This window comes from Neolamprologus multifasciatus, chromosome 13 (genome assembly GCF_963576455.1).
Source record: "Neolamprologus multifasciatus chromosome 13, fNeoMul1.2, whole genome shotgun sequence".
NCBI lineage: Eukaryota > Metazoa > Chordata > Actinopteri > Cichliformes > Cichlidae > Neolamprologus > Neolamprologus multifasciatus.
Genome location: NC_140451.1, coordinates 5,428,758 through 5,454,786, shown reverse-complemented (window position 1 = coordinate 5,454,786; position 26,029 = coordinate 5,428,758). Strand labels below are relative to the sequence as shown.

The following is a 26,029-nucleotide window of genomic DNA, read 5'->3' as shown; positions in this document are numbered from 1 at the left end:
CTATTTAATTAAATGACTTAGGCATTGGGAATCGTAAATGTAAGCTTGTCCATGAATTTGGATTGACTTGTAAAGGTTATCTTAATGTTGAATTAGAACTCATGTAAAGCAGTTCTGCACACACTGATAGTTCTTCCCATGGTGCTGCTTGCATTGCCGCTGTGACTACTGGAGTATAATGCAGTACTTTACAGAAAAAACAAACAAAAGCAAATGCTAAATGAATTAAGAAAATTGAACATCTTTACATCCACAACATCCCCAATGACCTGTTCATTATTAGGGCTAGGATCATGCTACAGCTTTATATGATAATTTCACCTATTTGGCAAATGAACGGTGACTTAAGAGGTTACAAGATGTGTCCTTTGTGTGCTTGTGTGTGGTCTAGGTATTAAACATGTTGTGGGGACCTAAATATCTTTATACAGTCGCATAATGGAGATAATGTAAATTAAGACATTTTAAGAGGGAAACATATTAGAATAGCTTTGATAAAGGTTTGGTTAGTACTTTGGCATTTTCGGTCTCTCTCTCTCTTTTGTGTGTGTGATTAATATTATGCATTTGACACTATGTATCTAAACTAATTCAGCACTACAGTGCTAATTAGAGAAATGTTTATCTACTTCAAATGAACTTCCTGATTGTCCCCCACTGCCCTCCATTTGGGCATCTTTGTGGGGATGTGAGTCATACTGTGTTTGCCACATACAGTGCATCTTTATCTTTATCCTAAAGCAATTATATCACAGACTGAGTGGACAAGAGGCTCTGTGTGGTGAGAAAACAATAACTATGTGGAAAAATTAAGTTTTTGTTTGTTTGTTTTTAACTGTGTGTAGCTTAATGCTACTGTAAGAATGCAAAAAAAGTAACCATGTCTTCAGTTAAATGTATAACAATAAACATGATATAACCTTCTAATAAATAATAGTTATAACATGTGGATTTTATTCACTCCAAACACTTTTACTTTGTTTTTTAAAAAAGCTGTTTCTAATAGTTTTTACACAGTTTTAGTGAGACAGATTTTTTTTTTTATCACAGCACTCTTACTTGCAACTGAAAAATATCCCATTGTGGATTTAGGAGTGTAGCACATGAGGAACTAAATGAATATTTTGTCATTATTTCTGGGTCAAGGTTTCCTTCTTCTCTGCAGGAGAACTGCCTGGCAATTTATAAGACCAGTGCTCAGCAGAAAATCAGCAATGGCACTAATATTTCCACTCATAGCCCATAAGGTTTTTTCCAAATAGCAACATGAATCATGAATTTGAGCGGTTTTAGTCATTATAATTTTTCAGCAAAGGACAGATGCTAAAGATACAGGCATATTTTAAAATCTCAATCATATTGATCTGAGTCATCCACATAGCATCAGACCAGATGGGTCTTTAAAAGAAGATTATTAGGGAAATAAGTCTATTCACTTTCAGCATTGTGAAGTAAATTTGCAACATGATACAGTGTGGGCAAACAGCATTGATCCACCAAAGTGACATATCCCATTTCCAGGTACGAAGTGGATGGGGGATATATGAATTGTGTGGAGTTGGGAACACATCCCCACAAGTCTTTAGTCAGACTGTTTAAACAGCAGGAAGAGTGAGCCCATCCATCACCAAGGGAATCTCATTTCGACCATGTGTCCGATGCAAATGAACATCGCTTGCAATCAGAGAGCTACAGTTTTGCCAATAGTAGCACAGGCGTGGAAGGAATGTTAGCTAATCCATCTTGGCTTGGTTAATAAAGCACTGTTTAGATGAGAGATCTCAAATCATATTTGCATTCTGGGAACATATTCACAGTTTGCTCTTTGTTATTGTGTGTTATCAGTACTGTACGTTCATTGAACGAAACAACAAGTACAATTCACTGTGCTTCTTGTTTAGAAGCATAAACATAGAGAAATGCGAATAGGAAAGAAAAGAATACAGATATCCTTCAACTGTAATCCAACTTATCAGATGTCGCCCTTTTTATCCACAGCAGTCCTGTCATTGACTCTACTTTTACTAAGGAAAATCTACAGCACCATCATTATGGAGTGCACATGGTGATTTTGGCTCTACAGAGTAAGTTCTTAAAATAAATACAACTACAAGAACAAATTTTGGCATATTTATGCATCACACAGTGTTCACCACATGAAGTACATAAGCTCCCATGAACGTTGCTGTGCTCTGGTATGCTACACTTTAGGATTTTATTTTTAATTCTTTGAATATTTCTTTTTTTTTTTTTTTCTGATGCTAGAAGCTGTTCAACCAAATGTCACAAAAGTGGAGTCACAATTAAAGTCAGCTATGGCTACATTTATGGCTTCCAGGTGCCCATTTCTGCATAACGTGTAAGAATGAGAAACAGAATCAGGATACTTAATAATCACTGAGAAAATAATGTAGTCACAGCTGCTACAAGAAAGTAAGAAGATGCTAGAAGTCTGAAGACCTGCAGCAGTATGGCAGCTAAGAAGGGTTGCTGCAGATTCAAGCTCAGGACCAGGTATTAATGCATTTTGAGAGGCTGTTGTTTAGTATTCGTCTTTCAGAAAAACGTTTTGCAGTCATACTAATCAAATGTATTTTATTTATTGATCAGCAACTGTGAGCACCTCTATACAAGCAGAAGTTTTGGCAGGAAAGACATCAGCATCAAGGAAATTGCTTATCCCATCAGTCTGGGAAGGTTCATGAGGTCATTTCCACACAATTTGGAGTTATTCTAATGTCAGAAAAATTATTTACAAGTGGAAAACATTTGAGACAGTTACTTATCTTCTCTGTGGATGCCCCAGCATATTCACCTCAAGGTCAGTCAATAATTTAAGAGCTACATTTCAGACGCTACAGGCCTCAGTTAATGTGGTAAATATTAAAGTTCATAACATCACAGTTAGAAAAACACCGAAGAAGTATGACTAAGGAAGAAAGACTAAAACAAATATGGGAGCACAGTTTAGTTGTATCTGAACAAATGACAACACTTTGTCAACTGTCAAGCAGAGCCCTTAACAATAATCACCAGTGATGAATTATTCCAGCAATCAGTGTGTTCACATTGCATGATCATGTTATAACAAATTCTGCTTTTTCTTATGATATATCGTTTGAATGACTAGTGATTCAGAAGTCACTGTATGTTCAAAATAATATTCCTGATTTTTTTAAAGAGTTGCACAAACCTTAATGAACTTAAGCAACGCTGTAAAGAAGAGAGGACTACAATTCCTGCATAATGAAGTTGCTGCTGAAGGTACACTGCAGGAGCACTTTCTTTTTTCCGTTACTGTAGGTTGTGTTTGGGATGTCGTAATATGACATAACACTAGTGACTTTTTCTGGCATGAATTTTGTCTTATATTCTCATTTGCTCATTTTTTGCATGTTACAGTCCTAGATCATAATGACTTTATCTAAATTCTACTTTACTATTTCAAAGTTACACATTTCCATATTATGACAGTTGCTCTTTTGAACAACTTTTTCGTTGCCATTTAGTCTAACACAGGGGTGTCAAACTTAAATGAGCTGTGGGCCACTGCTGGCACTCTCATCTCAATGGAGGCCCACTTTAGTGTTCAAGTAGTACAAAAAAACCCAAACAAACGAACAAGAAAACACCAACAAATATTTCTGAAAATGTAGTGTTTTGTTTGTTTTTTATTTCAAATATTGTATAACAAAACAAAACTGCAAACGTGAACACAAATTTTGTTTTCTCACTCTTTAAAATGTACACATTAGTTTTTGACTGCTAGTGAAAATTGTTTTCTTTACAAATTAGTATGTTGTTCTGTGTGCTGTTCTGTAATATAGCCACAATTATTTATGGGATCTATAAAAATGATGTAAACACATTTTCTTATTGTCAGAGACTCGATGACCATGATTGAAAGTAAAACGAGGAAATGACATACTCTGAGGCTACCTTCCTAGCACTGCACAGGTTTCATACGTTTGTTGAAAGGGGCTTATGAGTGAGAGCAGAGAGGGGACAAGCACACCGGTGGCCTTTGGTTGAGATTTCAAGAAAGTTCCATCCTTGGCTTTAAACTGTCATCTAATTAAAAACATTGTGGCTAATATCACATTATGGTAAATTTGCCAGCAGTTTGTTATCTCCGGCTAACATTGCGCCTTGTGAAACCAGTTTTATGACCTCTGTCAGTTTTCTCTTTGAGACATTTTCATGAGAACAGTATGGAGCTTTCCACCGTTCACCATTCTTGATACTTCTTTCCTCTGTGGTCTCCATTGCTACAAAGTGGTATTGGATGTGATCTGATTTGTTAAACACCATTTCTCTCTTTCTCTCTGTCTCACACACACACACACACACACACACACACACACACACACACACACACACACACACACACACACACACAACAAAAGAGAGGGAGAGATTCATAACCTCTCACTTGCGTTTCATACTTTTTGTTAGAAAAAAATCAAATTGTTACATGCGTAAATTTATACACCATGTCAGAAATCTGCACTGTCATGAACAAAAACCAGTTAAACCTAATCTTTCATGATTTGCTGAGTCAACCCTCTGAGGTCCAAAACATAACTGGCCATTTTTGATTTTACATTTGTATTTCACCTTTAAATTGTTTTATTTTATTGTTTCCCTGCCATGCTTGGTATCATTCTTTATAGCTCAACCTCATGTGTCTGAATTTAGTTGTTTTTTCATTGACATACTGTATTAATGCAACTGATCAGAAATCACACAAAAAACATAAAATCCTAGTCTTTTTTCTTTTTACTGTAAAACCCACAGATGTGTTGAGTAAATTATTTCGATAACTTGAAATGCAAATATAAATTGTACATTTTGAAAACGTGCACACATTTTGTAAACGTATACAACTGAGGTCGGTGCTTTTATTTTGAAGGGCTATACCGCTGACGCGGGTATTTAGTTCCGGTTAGGGCGTACTTTTCTCATCCATACATCTTCTGGATGTGCTGGAGCCTATCACAGCTAAGAGGCTGGACCGCAGCCTGTCGCAACGTTATTTATTCGAGTCTTCATTTTTGAACTTTCACAAACAACGATTCTTTCTACCGGGCTTCTTCACGTTTCTTCACTGAGCTACGCGACATTTGATCTGTAAACATTAAACGCTCTTAAAACGGACATTGACGCTTTTATTCTGAAAGGTTTAGCGGAAGTGTTTGTGTTACCGTAACTGCGGTACCGCGAACTGGACGAGCAAGTTTTGAGGACGAGTGAAAGTCCAGCGGAAGCTCGTAGATACGGAGAGAATGGACGGCGCTTCAATTGATAGTTTAATCCTGAAGCTCCACGACGTGAACGGAGTGAAGTTCGGGGAATACAAGCTGAAGAGCGGCCTGATGACACCCATTTATAACGACCTGAGGGTGCTCGTGTCCCACCCCGCGCTCATGAACCAGGTAACACGTGCTATCTTCGTGACTGCAGAACAGAACAGCTTAAAGCGATACCGGACACATGAAACGTCTGCTGGATGCAGTATCTGTGTAGGCACTCGTCAGTTCCTGTGTAATATTCATACTCACGTGGTTTATTTCACAGTAATGTAGCAGACACAATGACTGAGTTTCAGGGATCAACTCCTTTCACGGAAAATAGCAGTTAAAACAGATAAAACTGGACCTCTCACCAGCTAATCTCTCACTCCAGCCTCAATAATCGTTACAGGAATCTGCAGCTTTCTGAAGCTCTTCAGGTCACTCAGGACAAGATAAGGATGAGCGTTTCAAACCATTCAGCTTTAAACAGCTGTATCAGCTTTTTAATTAACATTTTATTAGAAGTTCATCATCTGCAACACATCACTCTAAACTCTGATCTTTTTTTCTGACAACAGACCCAAACTACTGTTTTTTACTTCCAGGTGGCAAATCTCATCTACCAGCGAGTGCAGGAAGAGGGTCTGCAGTTCGACTCTGTGTGTGGGGTTCCTTACACAGCCTTGCCTTTGGCCACAATCATCTGCTCACAACATGAGCTGCCCATGCTCATCAGGCGGAAGGAGGCCAAGGACTATGGTGAGCCGCTCTCAGCTGATCAGGTTTTCAAAAGAATAAAAAATGCTGCCACTACAGGCTCTGATTAAACTTGCTGTCCAGATGTTTGAAAAAGCTGAAGCCTCGGGCAGTACCCCCACTGAGGTGTGCATGAATACACAGGTGTCCAGTGTAGGCAGACATTAAACTGTTTGAAATCCCAGTTCAATGGTGCAGAACCTGCGTAAACCAAACCTTAAAAACAAAATGCAAAGCAGGAAAGTGCGTGCTTCATCTAGCATGCTATATTGTTGGTTAATAGTTCATAGTTTGAGAATTACTGTAAGTTTGTCCTTCAGTATTTGCCTTCTGTAACTCTGCTTCAGGAACCAAACGGCTGGTGGAGGGGTCGTTCCGTCAGGGGGACACATGCCTGATCATTGAGGACACGGTGACCAGCGGCACCAGCATCCTGGAGACTGCTGAAGTGCTCTACAAAGAGGGACTGAAGGTCCAGAGTCTAACGTTACAGTAAAGATAATAATATCATAGTTACGCTGTACTGATGTCATCAAGAGCAGCAGTACACAAGAATGACCTCTGACATGTTTTTATTCAAGGTGACGGATGCAATTGTACTAATGGACAGAGAGCAAGGTGGCGTGGAGATGTTGGCATCAAAGGGAATCAAGCTCCATCCCGTCATCTCCATATCTCAGCTGCTCCGTGTGCTGCAGGCAGCCGAACGCATCGACGCCCAAACCGCCCAGAGTGTCCTCGAGTTCATCCGGGACAACAACACTTTCAGGTACAACTCTCCAGAATTTTCCCCCCAGTGTAGCTGGTGTGTTTGCTTGCATTACGCTACAATCTAGAAACAAAAAATCGGTGAAACTGTCACCTTGACTCACTCTCAGGCCCAAGAATGGCACAGACTCTCCAGCCAGCAAGAAGCTGTGTGTGGAACAGAAGCTGGAGCTCAGTTATTCAGAAAGAGCCAAGTTACCAAGTATGTAGAACTTAAATTATTTAGTTATTTCATGTCAAAGCAGAGACTGGTGGTGTTTTCATTGAGCTCCACACACATGCTGTGGACTGCTCTTGCTCTTTTCTTTTCTCATTTTCTGTTCTTTCTGTTGTCTGCAGACATTCATCCTCTAGCAGCAAAGCTGCTGAAGATTATGGAGGACAAACAGTCCAATCTTTGTGTGTCTGCTGATGTAACCAGCAGCGAGGAGCTGCTCCAGCTGGCCGAGTCGCTCGGTCCAAAGATCTGCATGCTGAAGACCCATGTAGACATCCTCCAGGTACAGCAGGATCAACTAAAACCTCCAATCTGTACATGCAACAAACAAACTGATGTTTAGTTTTTTTTCCATATGTGTTAACAGGACTACACATTAGCCTTTATTCAGAAAATGCAGGCCTTGGCAGAAAAGCACAACTTTCTTATCTTTGAAGATCGCAAGTTCGCTGACATTGGGAACACAGTCAAGCATCAGTATGAGGGTGAGACGGTTTCACGTTCTTTTGGTCGTGTAAATTCAAAGTAACTTAAAAATGTCTCCAAAGTAGTCGAACGCTGTGATCTTGTCTTTTCTCCAGGTGGTTTGTACCAGATTTCATCGTGGTCCCACATAGTGAATGCCCACGCAGTGCCGGGGCCGGGAGTGGTGAAAGGTCTGAGCGCTGTAGGGAAGCCTCTGGCCCGAGGCTGTTTGCTCATAGCTCAGATGAGCTCCCAGGGATCTCTGGCTGCTGGTGAATACACGAAGGCTGTGGTGAGCTCATTTCTGTGTGCTCTTCTTCTAAATTTGTTTACATGTGCTTTGTGTTCTTTTCAGTTTACAGCTGTTTTGTGTTTTCATAGGTACAAATGGCAGAGGAGCACTCGGACTTTGTGATTGGGTTTATCTGTGGCACTAAGCTCACAGAGAGGCCAGAGTTCATCCACATGACCCCCGGGGTGCAGATGCAGGCTGGAGGTAAGTCTGACAGCTTTCACTGAACTTTGAGCTGACGTTTCTTTGTTTATCATCATTTTCTTCACTTATATTCATCATACTAAAAGAACTACGAAGTGAGTTGTGAATGCAGTGTCTATATGAAATCCACCCTACTGAAGATACATGGATACACTCAGTGTTACATCCCTTGTTGTTGTAACCCGAGGATCACACGTGTCCCAACAGGAGATTCAGAGAGTTGTGTTAACTCGTTCGAGGTTTTTATAAAGTTCAGGCCAAACTGCACCTCATGCAGCCTTGCACTCTGCTTTATGGTGCCATGACTCATTTCTAACACAGGGTGGTGCTATAGTACATGAAACTGGTGCTGCCCCTGCTATTGCTGATCTCCCAAAGTCTGTATCAGTCTCCTCTAAACCTATTTTCCCTTCTCTCGGTCTCCCTCCCCCCTTACAGGAGATTTGCTGGGCCAGCAGTACACCACTCCAGAGGAAGTTGTCTACAGCAAAGCCTCTGATGTCATCATCGTGGGACGAGGCATTTTGGCAGCCTCTGATAGGGTGGAAGCTGCAGAGTTGTACAGGAAGTCGGGCTGGGATGCTTACAGAAAGAGAGTGGGCCAGAGCAGCATCTAAGTAACTCTCTGACTCGAGTTTCAAAGGAGGGAGGAACAACTAAGCTGTAGTGCCTCTTCACTTCACTGTGCAATACCTTTTGTGCAATACTTTTTGTTAATAGTCAACGGTGCAATAGACCTCAATACTTGAAATGTGCAATTCACCTGTATTTTTTTTTTATTCCTATTTATTCTATTTATCCCCTTCATATATTTTATTTATACATGTCTCTGTATTTATATATGTGTGTGTGTGTATATATAATATTCTGCTCACGCTCTGTAACTTCTGTCGGTGCTGTGCTTTTGGAAACCAAATTTCCCAGAGGAACCCACCCGAGGGATTAATAAAGTTTTATCTTATCTTATCTTAGCTAAAGTTATAGCTAATATAGTGATTATATATGAAGTTATGGTGTAGAGTTGAGAGGGGTATCAATTTACATGTACGTAACGTCAGTCATGATGTAGATTTCCAGCTGAATCATAATTCAGGCATTAAGCACAGTCCCAGATAACCTGTATTAAACTTGCACCCTGTATTGGCTTTATGGGTTAAAGTTAGGCCAGCCTGGTGTGTTTCACCTCTGCCAGTTTGGACCTCTCATGATCATATTGTTGCTTTTTTCAGTATTTTTAGTATTTTTTCAGTTGTCAGATTCAGCTGACATTGTTACAGCTGGAAAGGTGCAGAATGCTAACAGAATGCTAACTAAGCCTGTTAGCTTTACCTGATAACTTAGCACTTCACCCTCCCTTCCCTTCAGTCTTTTGTCAAAGTATTGAAAATCTCAGCACCTCACCCTTTTAGGAAGCCCCCGGTTTCATCACATCATGCAACTAAATATCCACAACAATGGAGGAGAAACTTGTTGCCTTCTGTGGTGCCAGCATGTCATTTCAATACATTATGCAGTGTTAAGATCATACATATCTCTTTTTGATCAGACTGCTTCCTGCATCCTTTTAAAACCTTCTATTACCATGTTATTTTGGCACACATGCTCCACTACACCCCCACACACGGTTCAGTTTTTAATGTGCTAACTCACCCCAGGTATCATCTATTCTTCCTCTTGCCCTCAGGGAAGAGATTTAAATCAAGTCCAAAACCAACAATTAAAAAACTGCTTTTTCCTGCTTCCCCAGGAAAAGCGTAACCCCTCCACCTCTCCCTAAAAGCACAGCTGGATGTTGGATTTAAACATGTTGCTCTCATCTATTGTTCTATATTCTTATTTAGTGCTTATCTTTAGTTCGGTTTATTTATATTTTAGTCTTTTGGTTTTTCATTTCTCGCTGTTTAACAGTTTCCATGTTTTTTCACAGTTTTGTGACCACTGACAATAAATATCTATATGTCTTCTTATCTTTATAAGTTACCGCTTTTACACAATGAAATTGTGGACTTTGTTTGTGCTCTTGGTTAAATGCAGGCAGCTTTTGCAGAGAAATGATGGATTTTTGACTGTTATGAAAATTGCATTGGCTATAAATCGGTTTTAGTAACCCTCTGGGACTCTCAAATTTGTCCTCACAGAGAAAAACCAGTCAGCATCCATCTTCCACAATAATCTATTTGCTCTACACTTTTTGTCCCTGTAATCTATGGGATTAACAAGATAACTAGCAGCTGCTCAGCTTTTGCTGCAAACAGCTCTACAATAAAGCAGGCCATCAGTAGAGAAAGAGCTTAAAATGACCCCATGGCCAAGTCTAATAATAAAAAGTATTAATTTGCTCACTGATTGTTTGGTTGTTTTTTTTTTGGAGAAAAAAAGTAAAGCTAAGTTAAAAGTCAAAAACACACAAGAAAAAAATTCACCAATCAGACATTTTGCAACTATATTGAATGCTGTTCCTGCCCTTTGTCTTTAATACATACCCAGAAACATTTGCACTGTATCCCTAAACCCGTCCTACATTGTCCAAAGGTCATATGTGAATTTCCACAGTTTACTCTGTGCAGAAAAGTAATTCATGCATGATTGAGACTTTTATTGCTTTTTAAAATTGTATTATTCTGTTGTAATTTAGAATCTCAAAAGTAGTGAAGATTCATTAAAGGGTTGTGGGGAAATTATGATGTGTTTCTAGTATTTCCTACTGAAGATGCAAAAGTAGGACTAGCTGTTGTATTTTTACCTTTTAATTTCATCCCACCCATTTAATGATGACTTGGGGTTACAGCTTTATCCCATAAAACTGGAGCTGTTAGTCAAGATGAAGATATATAAAATGCTAAGTGTGTCTAATTCTCTGTTACACTGCACAAGACTTTTAGAAAGCTTTTAGAAGGCATGATATGAGCACATTCTCATATCATGCCTGATCCTTCTGCCTTCACTATGGCACAAGACACTTTAACACCCCACTCACACAATGTTCATTCTCAGATTTCGAACTGTAAATTTCCAGATTGTTTTATTTTATTTTATTTATATAATGTATATAACTCACTCACTTACTGCGCATAATGTCCTCTTTGTATATATTCACTCACTGTATACAATGTTCTTTCTCTTTTTTCACAGTCGAGTAGCGTATCAGGTCACATTTCACTACACGTTGTACTTGTATAACTATGCACATGACAAATAAGAACTAATGAGAACTAATGGAGTACTGGGGGATGGAAAACAAACACACTAAACTCCTCCACGTGGTCGCCAGACAGAGACAGCTGAGAGTTTCCGTGAGTTATGTCAGAGAGTAGGATCCCATTAAGAGCCAAGACTTAGCCAAGTTTTGCTCCACTCTGGAGTCAATTAATGCTTCCCATGAGTGAGTTTGCGTCTAATGAATTAGCTTAGCTAAACAGGTGAGTCGTGGTAGGGAAGAATCTTGAATCGTGCCCACCAGTATCCCCACAGATAATTATCAGAATGTTAAAATGTACGGATATTTTTATTTATTGAGATTGTGTATTGTACAATGTTTATGGAATGTTAGAATTTGGTAAATTCACATGAGAGTAAATATTGGTTTAGTCATTAACAGCTGAGAGTATTAAAGGCTGCCATTTGTCATTAGACAGAGGAGTGATTGCTGTAGAAGGCTTGACCTGCTATTGAATGTCATGGCTTTAGATATATGTAGGCAAATAAGTGCCTCTTGCTTCCACCATACTTTGTCTCAGTCTCCATCTTCACTGTAAATCAAGCCACAAAAGGCTGCCTTGTTACACCCACATAGAGGGAAGCAGGAATCCAGGAGAGAACATAACAAAACATAGCAAAAAGGGTTGGATGGTGAGGACTGACACACCATGACCCTTATGACCTTTGATCTTATTTACTAAACTGAGTTGCCATTTAAGAACTAGACTGGTTCTTCAGCCATCGGGGAATTAAAAGATTGAGGGCGAGGTAAAGAACTTTTGCAAAAAAAAGTACAAAAGAGAGAGGAAAAAAGGCCCATCTTGATTGGTTTGAATAAGCTGAAAATGTGTGCACATCCATTTAAGCCAATTTGTTTGGGAGAGGGGGGGCAAGTTATGAAAACACATTTTAAACCCATAAATACAAGAGATTTACAGAGGAAAACTGAGTCCACCAGTGAGAGTCATCAGTTTCAAATGTGCCATCAGCTAAGCAGCAGTCGAAATTACTGTGGTAATGGGCATTCTGTGTGACTGGCTAAAATCAATCAAAACTGTAAATCGCATCCAGTTAGCTGTGAGTGTCCCAAGAAGTTTCTTTGCATATCTGTGAATGTTTCCTAGTTCTTAGTCTTAAAAATGTGGTCAAAAGAGTGATGGTATGATGGCACCTGTGTTTGCGTTTGTCCTGTTTTTGCTCCGTATCAATGATGTATTGGCTGCCCTGGATAGACGCTGTTATCTATCTGATCTTCAGTGATGGGTCTCATCCTCTTGTGTCGGCATTTTCCATCCTCTGCCAGTGCCTAGATCCCTGTCCGGCAACTTCAGCTGTGTCCTCAGACCATGGAGAAGGAGAAGAGCAGGTGTCCATGTGAACCTCAGGCTGTTCTACAGCAGGGTCTGTCTGGTATGCAACATCGACATCTTGTTACCTGCACTCAGAAAATTGGAATCGAGGGGAATTTGTTTTTCACGCCCCTATACACAGGGCTCAGGTCTCTGGGATCATGCTGCCTCAAGAGGGTCCATACAGGCTCTCCTCCTGGCCGGCCTTTTATCCCCTCGGTGAGTGGAATCTGCGAGCATAGTGGCCCAAACCCTGAGTATTTACACCCCCTAACTCGAGATTCTGCTAATAATGAGGCTTCTACCTCACAGACCATGGCGCTTTTTAATGCTCTATCTATAACTAATAAATCTTGCTGAATTATTTGATATTTTCCAAAAAGAATTCCTTATTTATTTCTGACTGAGCACTGGCTATTTCTTCATCAGCAAGCCTCGGGGGTCTGGTCATGGAGGAGGTCTTACTGTGTTTTTTTCACGGCCATTTCTCCTGCCGTTCAGCAAAAGTTGGACATTTTCTTTTGTTTGAACTAGAGCTGATTAAAGTCGAGAATAAGGATCCTTTTTACTATGCTGTGGTGTATTGTCCACTCGGCCCAAATTGCTTTTTTTGGAGTTCAGTGACTTCTTATCCTCCACTATGAAGCAGTCCAGACTGCTAATAGTTGTTTATATTGATTACTTATATTTTAATCATACACGTTGATGATGACGTCAACCCCTTTGCCAGAGGTTTTATCAGCATCATGGATTCTTTTCATTTTAACCAGCATGTGTCCAGCCCCACACAAAGCAAAGGACACACACAGGACCTTGTTTTCACTTTGAGTTTAAATATTGTTTCTATTTATTTTGAGGACATTTTTATCTCTGTTCAAAACTATTCTTTTTTATTTGTTTTAGCCTCTATCTACTGTTTGCCAGATGGTCTCAACTAAAAATGATCTTTTTGGACTTGCATTTGGTTAACTTTCTTTTGTTTGCTTTATGTTTTAAATGCTCTGGTATTTTTCTGTGAAGCATTGAGATCTCTATCTCCTTGAAGAAAATATAATAAAACCATGGGACCACAAACACAATAATAAATAAATAAAACAAACAATGGAAAAAATAGGGAATAAAAATGCAATAAGAAACAGAAAAAAACAGTTTTATTAGGGAAGTGATCAAATATATGCATCACATTTGTCTTAATAACCACAGGTTATAAAGAGAATATGCTAAGCTACACTGAAGTCCATTCAGGACCTAAATTCTCCATTATCACTTTTGCAAAAACACAAGTTTTTATCAGACTGGTCTCACATGTGCCAAGTTGTGTCTATGTACATTTTCCTCAGGCAATAAAAACACACTTGTAATCATCAGTAGTGGATTATTTCATCTTGCCACTCAAACCAGAATCCCAGGTTGTGCACATCAACATTACAGATTTTTACAAATAAAGTTTATAACAAAGACATGTTAAATGTTAAGCACTGAAAACAGCTTGGTTGTTGTTTGGAACGTCATTTAATGCTTGTTGTTTTGTTGCCATGGTGACATCTCCAGGGGGAAATTGGGGAGCAGAGCAAGAATAAGGCTACGTCCACACAAGCACTTTTTCTATATAAGTGCTTTCTATCTAAGATTCACACACATTCATGGATGGGTGCACCGGACAGCAACTTGGGATTAGTACCTTGGTCAATATTTGGCACTTGACTGATTGATCTCTTCATGAGGTGGTGTGATGTGAGGCACCTGCAGCTGAATGTGGCCAAGGCTACGTCTACACTAGCCCAGATAAATTTAAAAACTGCGTTTTTGTCTGAAAACGATCTGCGTCCACATTATCGTTTTCAGCCGTTTTCACAGAGTTGTGCGTCCACATTGAAACGGCCGAAAACGCTTACGTTTCAGTACTGTGCATGCGTGTAAAACAAGACGATTTGACTTGCGTCATTTCTGTCTGCCATTTATTTACTTTCCGGCTCTTTGAAACACCACGTACAAAGTTGCAAAAGCAAGTGAGAATTAAAGAATTTGAAGAAAAGCTATCTGGAGAATGTACGAACTGATATCAATCTTTAATAGGGCTATCAATATTGAGAGCAAACAAAACAACTGTTGTATAATGCCCTCCGCTATCTTCGTTTAATTGGTCACATGACTGCATCACATAACTCAAAAAAACGTCATCGTTTTCGAAAAGGCTCCGGGTTCAACGCCGTCTCAGTGGGGACGGAATGCCTAAATGGAGAGAAAAAGATGTGTTTTCAAACGAAAATGTATTAGTGTGGACATGGCCCAAAACAAAGGAGCTGGTGGTGGACTTTGGCAGAAACATGTCCCAACCCTCCCCCGTCTGCATTGATAGGACTGAATAGGACAAAATAGTCACATGCTACAATAGACCTCAATCCAGTGCACTGACCCTTGACCACAAGCACTGTTAATATTACCAATGCTGAATAGAAAGCATGTCAAACCATGCTGCCTATTCAATACTTTATGTCGATTTGTTTGTTAAAAGACAAAATGATTATTGAAAATTATTTATTAAATTTTTTCACAACTAATTATTCAAGTAGATTTTATCTTTACATTAGTGATGGAAAAATTTAAATATTAATAAAATGTTTGATATAAGGGATGCATAAAAAATTTTATTAGTTGAAGAATAGAGGTAAATTTTTATTTTATGTAAGTGCTTTAAAGGTCATAATTTTGCACCATTTAGTGCAAAATTATTTAATTCAGACATTTTGTTTTGCCTCTGTTCATTATATTAATATAGAAAGCCAAGCAGATGTTTGCTTTATCTCAGGTAATAGCACTGATTAGAGCTATTTTCCTGTTGTAAAACTATCCCTGAAGCTATATGTCCATGACCTCAGTGCCCTGAATCTTCTGCCTGAGGGTGCAGTTTAAACATCTGGTTTCCTGGATGTGTGCATTCCCGCAAAGTCTTCTGAGACTTCCGTCAAGTAGGGAAGTGCATGGGGCAATGTTAATGACCCTTTGTAGTGCCTTCTTGTGTACCATAGTGCAACTCAATGAGAGAGATGCAATATGTAAGCACACTGTCAGTGGAACAGCAATAGAAGCTCTCTCTTCAGGTTGATATTCTTGAGAATATTCAGAAAATAGAGACACTGCTGGACCTTCTTCACAACCTCACTGGTGTTAGAGCTGGACACCCAGAAAGTTGGAGCTAGACACCCTCCCTACGCAGTCCCTGGTGATGCAGATAGGGTGCAGATTGTACTTCCTTCCCCTCCTAAAGTCATTGATATTTGGTCTTAGAGCAGTTAAGCATGAAGCTGTTTTCTGCACAGCACTTCACCAGCCTCTGTACATCATTCCTCTATAGTGTCTCATCACCACTCCAGATGAGCACCACCACAGTGATGTCATCGGCATACTTAATGACAACATTGACTGGGCAGGTCCTGACACAATTATACATGTACAGAATGTACAATAGCAGGATTAGCACAAAACCTTGTGGAGAGTCGGCATTAAGGCTAATGGGACAGATGAGGACCCGCTCTGACTCTTTGCAAGCAAGCAAGAAAGTCTGATCCAGCAGTAGGTGGTAAGGAAGTCTAACATCCAGTGGTTTCACTGTTAGCCTGTCCAGGAGTAATGTGTTAAAAGCAAAGCTAAGGCTACGTCCATGCTAGTGTGGACGTGGAGCATTTTCAGAAACGTTGTTTTCAAATCTATCCGGGCAAGTGTGGATGTAGCCTAAAGAACAGCCTAGCATAACGCCCCTTTTGTTCCAGGTGTGAGATGGTAGTATGGAGCACTGTAACAATGGGGTCCTACGTCCACACTAACCTGGATAAATTTGAAAACGGAGTTTCGTCTAAAAACGCTCAGCATCCACACTATTGTTTTCAGTTGTTTTCACGGAGTTGTGCGTCCACATTGAAACGGCCGAAAATGCTTACGTTTCAGTACTGCGCATGTGTGAAACGCAAGACTATTCGACCTGCCTCATTTCTGTCTGCCATTTATTTACTTTCCAAACGGAAAAGCACAGAGTTTTTTAAATGGACTAACAATGAGGGGCAGTTGTTGCTGCGAGTAACACAAAAGTACAAAGTTGCAAAAGCGATGGAGAATTAAAGATTTGAAGAAAAGCTTTCTGGAGCATGTACAAACTGATATCAATCTTTAATAGTGCTATCAAAATTGAGCGCAAACAAAACAACTGCTATATAATGCCCTCCACTAACTTAGTTTAATTGGTCACATGACTGCGTCACAGGATTAAAATGTGTCATCGTTTTTGTTCGCTGTCCACACTGCAATGCGAAAATGGCGTTTTCAAATGTATTCGCTTTGGAGAGCGTTTTCAAAACGCTGCATTTTCCTCGCCTGAAAACGTCTCAGTGTGGACAGAAGGCCAAAACGGAGAGAAAAAGATGCCTTTTCAAACGAAAACGTATTAGTGTAGACATGGCCTTGGTTAGCTCTGTATGCATGGTTTGAATATGAGTGGGAGGCAGGACGTGATACGGCATTGGACTAGTTTAACACATTATAACAGGTGTCAGATCAACTGGTTGGTAGCCTGGTAGATCTACAGTCAATATCACATGCTAAGCCATGTGATATTGAATATCATGGCATTATTGTATGCATTATTCCAGCTCAGTACAACCCTTGAATGGCACTGAGACTGACTATCATTTAGTTTCCCCTGGTTTGTAAAAAGGTTCTGAAGTAAATAAAATTATAATTTAGAAATTTCTACATTTAACTGCTGGGCTCCAATCTGCCTTACAAAGCAAAAAACACACTAACTAGCTTACACACTTAATAATATCAATAGACTGAGCTCCTAGTGGGAGAACAGTTTGATAACAGAAAAAACACCTCAGGACAAAAAGCACATGACTATCAATACATCATAGAAACACACGACAAGCAACAGGGGCGGTGTTACGGATTCAAATATTGGGAATGGATACAAGAGGAAAACCAAAATAACCACACTGGTCCGGCCGGGTCAAGTCAAACGATGATTTAATGAACACACGCGTGGGAGATGGACACCATACAGCAGACAGCATCAGATCTCAAAATGGTGGAGCCTTGATCAAACTTTTATAGCCTCTAGTGGCCCCCACCTAATCATAAAAGCCTAAACATTCACATTCTTTCTCTCACACAGCGCCTAAGCTACAACCTTGGCTCCCTGTTTATCTGCTCCTGCTGATGGGGCAGAATGCTCTGTTCTCTTCCAATCAGACAAATAAGGCGATGACTTTCTGTGAACAATATTTTCTTATAACTCAGCAGTATAATGCATCACAAAACAATATCATTCATTCACAATAAATCAACAGTCTAATGTACTGCAAATCAGTTTACCAAATGTAATAATTATCACCTTCTTCTAGTTCAGGAGCATAATGCAAACTAAAACTACATAATAATTCACAATCTTTAATTAGGGGTCTAACATGGCATAAAATAATATCATAATCCGACAATTCCCCCTGATGAGCTCTTTAGACATAAAGAGCTCACTTACACCCTGCAATCCAGTGTTGCCGGGTTCATTTCTCCTTACTCCTTAGGCCCTTTGTCCCCCTGTTGGGTGAACCATATGTGAGATGACCTCTGTGTTTGCGCAGTTCAGATGCAAGAAAAACTTTTATTACAACAACAACAGTAGATACAGATGATACTCCCATCACTCCCCAGTTCTCCCACAGCTTTATTTCGGTGCTACCTTATACCCTCCAAACGTACTCAGACTAGAACCTCTGTCCGAGGAGCTTTTAACCTTTATTTTATTGCTGTAGGCACCAATGTCTTCCAGTCGGGTGATCCTCGGCTCTTGTTTCCTTCAACATCAGGGGTTAGACAACCCTTCAGTCGTTGCACAGATCAGGGGATTATTCTGCCCCGATTTCAAACAATGATCTGTGTATTCTGGGATCACAGCTGTGTTCCCCAGGAAAAGGAACAGAAAGGTGTTCTCCTTATGACCAACAGCCTCTCGAACGTCGTTGGTGTGGTGTTCCTGGATTTCCGTCAACCCCTTCATGGTTATTGCTGTGTTTATGGGATCCATCCTTTTGAGGTGACTAACTGGAGCCCAAAATGCCATGACACTTGAACCCAGTTGATGTTTCAGCAGTCACCGTGTCTGTCTCTGCTGCCAAGGATCCTCGTATATCTGTGACCTCGTCTGGTGTCTGTTCCTTTCTCTGTAAGAGACAGAAAACCAAAACACCTCTCTTCCTAGCTCTAATCTAATGTTGCTGTCTACTGATCTTTTGGTGATTCAGAATTGGTTTAGAACATTCAGAATGTCCCAAGGACTTATCCTAATTTAGTGTATGTGTGTGTAAGCGTGTTTGCATTTAGCCCGCTGCACTCAAGGCATTTCCTACACTTTATCAGTCCGGACTATCGCCGAACGAAGCTTATGACCTTCAAAAAACCGAGTGCCAACTCATTATAAGCACATTTGCAAGATATGTATAAAAATGATTAAAACCACTCATTCTAATAAAAGACATAAAAACAAATTAGCCATTTCTAATTCTAACATGTGTCCATTCAATGAAGCTAGAAAATTAAAAGAAAAGGTTAGTGACCTCATATCTTAGAAAGTATCAGACTTTCTCCTGTCCAGTGTCGTTGCTCCAGTCTTGTTATTCTGTGTTAGGGAATGAAATCAATTTAATTGTCATGTTAGATCTGTTCAACACCTGGCTCCGCCCAGAGCCTGCGTCTTCACAATCGTCTACAAACAAAACCTGTATTAATATGAACTTCACTTCAATATGAACTTGTTGACTACTTTTGACACCTGTAGATAGAAGATTAACATGGGGTTATAACAATCACTGTAATACAAATGTTAATATGTCAATAGCTTCAATAAATGTTCAATGCAATGCTTGTTATATGATTCTGATGTAACAATAATGCTGATGCTAAAATAACAGTAAAACACACCCTTTTTATCCCTTACTGACCACCGCAGGGGCCTCTATGTTTTAATTCAGCCATGAAGCTCACCTGATTCATCACTGAGCCCCACCGGCACTGGCATCTGACAGGGTGGTGCTGCATATTCTTCCTTTAATGTCACTATTTTCAATCTGTTAATTAGAGTGCTTAAACATGAAGTAGACTACGTCCACAACAAGTCAATACAACTGTGAATGTGGCCAATTATCAATCTATTACCAATCAATAACAAAAGATAGCTTTTATTTTTATGCATGCTTTTAGTCAACCACTCACCCACAGGATCTCCAATCCCAGAAAATTCCTTCTCCTCATTTAATGAGTCTGTCCTCCTTCCATGCCCTGGTAACTGGTCCATCCAGAGCTGTATCATTATGAAATATACATACAACAAGCCAAACCACACCTTGGTCACACCAACCCTTTTCCGCCCTGAAGATGTCCAACGCCATCTTAGTCTGGACTGTCAAAGGTGATTTTAACGCTGATTGTTCCGACAATCCATTTATAACATTTCCTGGTCAGATTAGCCAATCCCTGCACTGGAATAAACATAATCAACATGATCAACATTTTTCCTGCGTGTTTTTTCACCATCTTATTGATTCCAATGCTCCATCCTTATGTGGTTTGCTGCATTATGTTTATCTAGAACTCCACTCTGTCTCTAAATGTTTGAAGAATTTTTCATGTTTGGGGTCAAGTTTTAAGAATTTGACCATACGTGAAATTAATGGTGTTATTGTAACATGGTAGACTAGTGTGCCTGTGTTAATTCAGCTCCATATTATTGTGTGAAGTTGCACTGGGTTGGGAGTGGTTTTTTGTGTGTGTGTCACATTTTTGGTTAGCCAATGGCTGGAATTCGGTTTGACTAATTACAGGCAGGTGTACTTGATTGCACTGATACACTGGTCTACTTATAGCCCACACTACAAACACTGCTGTGTCATTTTGTCTCTCTGTGCATGTATGTAATGTGATAATCTGATATGTTTGGGATGCATGGGTTTTGCGCTATGAATTTTATACTCAACGTGTCATTTTGTCTCTCTGTGCAGGCCAGGGCCTATTATATGCCACAGCCTAAAGGCAGCATAGTTGCACAGGTTGGAGTGATCACTGGCTATATGCTTGCAGGGTGGTGGGTCTCCAAGGACAACTTCTACCCCTGTTAAAGGCAACATGTGGAGTGCAACTGGCCGTGTGGCATAGCTGGCTCTGACCTTGGGACTGTGTGTTTTTATTTGATTCATGAATGGGACACTGGACTGTTTTATCTTTTATCTCTTAATATTTTTTGTCACTAAATTATCTTTTAGAATTTTATTGACTGTCATCGTTTTGCCCACGACTGAGACGGTTGGTCAGACCTAAAATCTTTCTTTGGGTGTGTTACATTATCACCCCCATCGGGGCTTACCTTTCCCACTTCTGATGATATTCCTCCCTATTCTTTGCAAGTACCCGCTTTTGGTGGCGAGAAACTGTTGGTGTGGTCAAGTGGGCGCTGTAAACACAAAAGCTCAGGACAGAACAGTTATCAGTCATGTACTTCATACAAAATTAGCATCTAATGAATTTCCTATTGATCCTCTGAGTGTAATGGTACATTTTAATTTTAATTTATCAAAGCTAAACACAATAATTTTTCTTTATTTTGCTCTTGTTCTTGTGCAGCACCACATGCCCCTGTCGGTTCTATCTTACTTTTCTAAATTATTGACTATTTCAATCGAGAACCTAAATGACGTGGACCAAGGTTTGTCATTACATATCTCTATTTTGAATGTGACAAGTCTATCATTCCCCTGTTATAGGTATCAATAGAGTTTTTTCTTGCTTTTTCTATCAAAATTGATTAACTTTTTACAGTGGCCTGCTATGGTTAATAATAACATGTTCAGTCTTGAGTGAAATCAAAGCTTCTCTTCACTTTAGCATTTAACATTCCCAACAATATAATGTGCTGCATTAATCGAAACACAGCTAATAAAACCCAATTTTCTTAATGGAAACATCAGTAGCTCAAAATTAGCAACCAAAGGGTTAAGTCTGCAGTTCACACTCATGTGACGCTGCAGCCTCCCCCCTTAGCCTCTGTCCTCCTACTCCTGCAAAAACAAAACAAAGCGAGACAAAACATCCACCCTTCTTTTACAGGCGAGGTGAATTGTTTGTGGACATTTACTAATCCTAAAGTCGGTATCGTTTTTGTCTCAGTATCAAGTCAGTTAAAACTTTTAGTCGTCAGTCCATCACAGTCCAGTCACATGCATACATTCACACACATTCATACCAGATATTGCTGATAATGGAGTCTCACGCGGAACCTATTCGAGGCTCCATCACCAGCAAGATGACGTCATCATTTTAAAGGAAAAACAGTTCCTTGTTTTTTGGACTGGATTGACTCGCTGCAATCCTTTTAGGCTCAGGACTTCTCATGTGATCAATGTCCCATATAAGTGAATTTCTCCCAAGCCCATTATAATCATGGAGAAAAATACTTTGCAACTGTTTTCAGTAATCATGTTTTATAGCGCTTTAAAGTTCAATCTCTCAGGCCTGGATTAAAGAGCTGATTTGTTAAATCAGGAACTCACAAAATACCAAAATATCACCACCGGTGGATCACTCCTCTCAGATGTTCTTATTTCAGTGCACTGTGACAAAAGCAAAGACAAACGTAACCAATAAAATACTCATATAATAACAAATACTGGGGCCCGTTGGAAACATGTCCAAGCATAAAACCATCTTTCTCTCTCTTAGAGAAAGAAAACAATCCAAACCTCACTGATAAAATCAACCTAGTGTTAAGCAAAACCCAAAATCAACCAAAACTTCACCAGAAAGTTTTTCTCCGTCCCGGGACAATATTGTGTAAGCATACAGGTACCGTAACTTCTTTTTGCACTGACAAAAACATGTTGGACTTATTTGTTTCAATAGTGGACACTAGTTGCACACAAATGTTTTGCTTTGGTAGAAACTTAAACAACTGAGTTAAATCAACACAACCTTTTCATTTTCAGTTAACCTGTGTATTTTGAGTTCATATTACACGATTAAAACATGTTCAGATGGAGTAAGTTGAGCTCCTGGAATATTTTAATCCTTCACAATTCTGTCCTTTTATTTCAACACTATTCAATAACTTTTATCCAAATTCTACTTGGTCCCTTAAATACTACATGTTGTCTTCATATTGCCTACGGTTCAACAAAGTCTAAATTCTGGTTACCCTAAAAATTAAATGGGTCTACAACAACTACCATCCTCCTATCTTTATCCTGATTGCACGAGGGCTGGGAAATAACTCTAAAGTGATAGGTTACGAGGCAGGGTGCACCCCGAACCGGTCACCAGTCTATCACCTAGAAACAAACAACCATTTACACTTACATTCACGGATAATTTAGAATCATCAATTAACCTAACTCTAACAGCTGCATGACTTTTCACTGTGGCAGGAAACCAGAATACCCAGAGAGAAACCACTGCAAACTAGCCAGACTGTGGACTTGCACCCAGGACCTTCTTACTGTGGAGCAACAGCACTCACCAGCATGCCAACAATGTAGGAAATACAGGGAAGCTATGATTTCCTGTTGAATTTTTGTACAAATCTTTAAAGCCTGAGGCAATTGTGTTAAATACACGTGGGATGCTTACGTAAATCCAAGGGCTGGCCCCCTTTTCTTCTTTTTATTTTATATTTTATTATTGTTATTATTTTTATTTTATTTATTTTTTTTTTTCAGTGTGTTCCTCCTTCAATTAAATCTCAATCACAAAAATGTGGCGCTCCGAAGTAAGGCCCACACCATTAATTCACCATTTTCACTCTGTACCACTGCTCCTTATCAGGCTGTGTGAAGCACAGTAAACAATTCAGTTGAGGCCTTGAGCCATAAACAGACATCACTCACAGACATTGTTTTCATAACCAAACTGCTTTAGACCCTGTCCCCTAAATCTACACAAATGCCCTCTGGGTGACATGAAATGCATTTAACCAATTAACAATCAATGGCTTCTTGTTGTTGTAACAAATTCTGTATTTGGACGTTTGTGTGCAGCATTTTGTGTATCAGCATAGCATTTGTTAGTAAAGCATTCTTCATTGCAGCAGCGTGTGTGTATCACTCTTCATTGCACCAACATGTGTATGTGTGTGTGTGGATCACTTCTCAGTGAATTGAATCAGCATTTCGATTTGTGTGTGTGTGTGTGTGTGTCATTTCTCAGTGAATTGAATCAGCATTTCGATTTGTGTGCGTGTGTGTGTGTCATTTCTCAGTCAATCAACGAGTGCATATGTGTTCATATGTGTGTTTCTCTTGATTCTGAGTCAGTGTATGTAGATGTGTGTGTTCGTGTGTGTGTGTTTGTGTTCATCACTTTCCTGTTCTGGTGTTCTGGGTAAACCATGGCCTGAAGCGTGCTCTGGGGTCCTGCTCTCCTCCTTTTCAGTCCGTTTGGGTCCATTGGTGCTGCTGCCCAAAGTTCTCTCCATACTGGTTCTGACCCCAATTGAGGCAGTCCTTTTCTCCAGTGTCCTGCATCTTCTCCTTGTCCAGCTCCTCCTTAACTTGACCCTTTTTGCTTCTGTAGGTCCTTCAGGGTTTGCTCCTGGTGTTGGAGCTTCTCGTCAGGTTTGACAACCTCCTGCTCCAGCAAGCTCCGGCCTGATTTTAAGTCCTGTATCTGGGACTCTAAGCCTGACTGATGGGTTCGATTAGCAGCCAGCTCCTCCTGAGCCATGCTCAGTTTCTGCTCTGATGTCTTGAGCTCTCACTGAGGGCAGAAACCTCAGAGTCTTTTCCGTACACGTCAGATTGAAGTTTTTTGATGTTTTCCTTGCTTTGCTCCACGGCCTTCTGCAGCTCTGCTGTTCGGCTCTTCTCAGAGGTCAGCTCCTGGCTGAACCCCGACACCTGTGCCTTCAGCTTATGTTCTTCTGCTGCTTTTGTCCAATCTGAGGTGCCTTCTGACCTCAGTCACTCCTCGTGTCTCTGGCACGCCCTTTTTGCTGCCCGATCCTCCGTGTTGGTCCATCACTGTCCTGCACAGTTTTAATGCAGAGTTGTTAAGGTCAGCATTCTTTTGCTCGGCCTCACTTATCATCAGGGCTTAATAGGCGTCTCGTCACAGCTCTGTCAGCTGAAGCTATCTGGAAATCTCCCCCGTGTAGTGAAACGGGCCTTGGATTTAACGTTCTCCGTCTCCGCTGCATGAGATCTCTTTCCTGCAGCACTGTTGACATTCTCAGGCTGTTGTTGTGAGTCCAGCTGCTGTAGCATTTGGTCAGGGTCACATCAAAGATGGTAGAAGGGAGAGCAAAGATGGTAGAGGGGAGAGCAGGAGTCCAGGTCAGCCTCGGCTTTCAGGGCCGACAAAGCAGCCTGTAATTAAGCATAAAGAGAAAAAACAAAAACAAAACAAAAACAGACGAACAGGAAAATGATGTTGTTTTGGCTATGTTATTCAGAGAGGGGCCAGGCCCTATGTCAGCCTTCTCCCCCCCTTTTTTTGTTTTTTCTCACTATATAATCAACTCCTAACCCACCACGTTGACAGGACAACATAGGTACACGTTAAAATTCTTAAGATCATGTTTAATAATTCAAAAAAGGAATTTTATTTCATTCAATAATCACTTATATTAATCAATCACAGGAAAACATGTCACAATTTGACTCTTTTAACCACTAAATTTGTTGTTTCATCACTGGTTTGTGATTTACCAGTGTCTGTCTTTTTGAAGTCAAGTTGTTGTCCTGCAACCCAGAGAGTTTAATTGTTAGTAGTGGATAGACTTTATCATTTAACATCAGGTGTATGTTAAGTTTCGCTGCTTTAACCTTGCTTGAAAATTTTCACGTGTTCATGAGTGTAAGCTGTTTCTTCATTGCGTGTATGTGCGTTTGTGGGTGGGTTATTTTAACTTTTTTTTTTTTTTTTTTTTTTTTTCTCAAGCAAGGCATTTCTCCAATTGTATGTGTTTTTAATTTTGTTTCCCAAATTTTGATTTCCCACCTTAAATAACAGCATTCCATGTCTTCAGCCAGGAATTAGAGCTTGCTTGTGAGATTCAGGGACACATGGTGCCAAAAACAATTCAGTGAAAAACTTGCCTGAAAATTTCCAGTGATGGTAACCGATAACTGGAGGAGAAGATGTCCTTTAAGCTTCTTTTTCGGTTATGGACAAAGTGAGAGGTCAAACTGTAAAATTTTGAGCCAGAGCTTGGCATGTGTGTCGTCCCAATTTTATTAATCTATCCTTTTGCTGCTGTACTCAGGTTTCCAGGTTGAGAGAAATCCACCTGTATTAAGAGACTAAAACATTCATTTACTATTTTTCTTACAACATCCATTTGGTTCATCTGCCTAGATTTTACTCTCTCTCTTGGTGCATAGTTCACACAGTCAGGCAGTTGCCTTTTATGGGCATGCAAGTTTCCGGTCACTTACCCCCAGCAGCTGCGAAGCCG

At 39.9% G+C, this 26,029-nt stretch overlaps 1 protein-coding gene across 1 annotated transcript; it reads left to right on the top strand.

The window, feature by feature from the left end:
* The first annotated feature begins 4,938 nt into the window (after window positions 1–4,938).
* LOC146504915 (uridine 5'-monophosphate synthase-like) lies at window positions 4,939–10,284 on the top strand. Its single transcript, XM_085182721.1, has 10 exons — window positions 4,939–5,435; window positions 5,900–6,053; window positions 6,398–6,522; window positions 6,632–6,819; window positions 6,929–7,020; window positions 7,158–7,318; window positions 7,403–7,520; window positions 7,617–7,792; window positions 7,882–7,996; window positions 8,435–10,284. The coding sequence occupies exons 1-10, from the start codon at window positions 5,286–5,288 to the stop codon at window positions 8,611–8,613; spliced, it is 1,458 nt and encodes a 485-aa protein (XP_085038847.1). The 5' UTR covers window positions 4,939–5,285; the 3' UTR covers window positions 8,614–10,284.
* The last annotated feature ends 15,745 nt before the right edge of the window (window positions 10,285–26,029 follow it).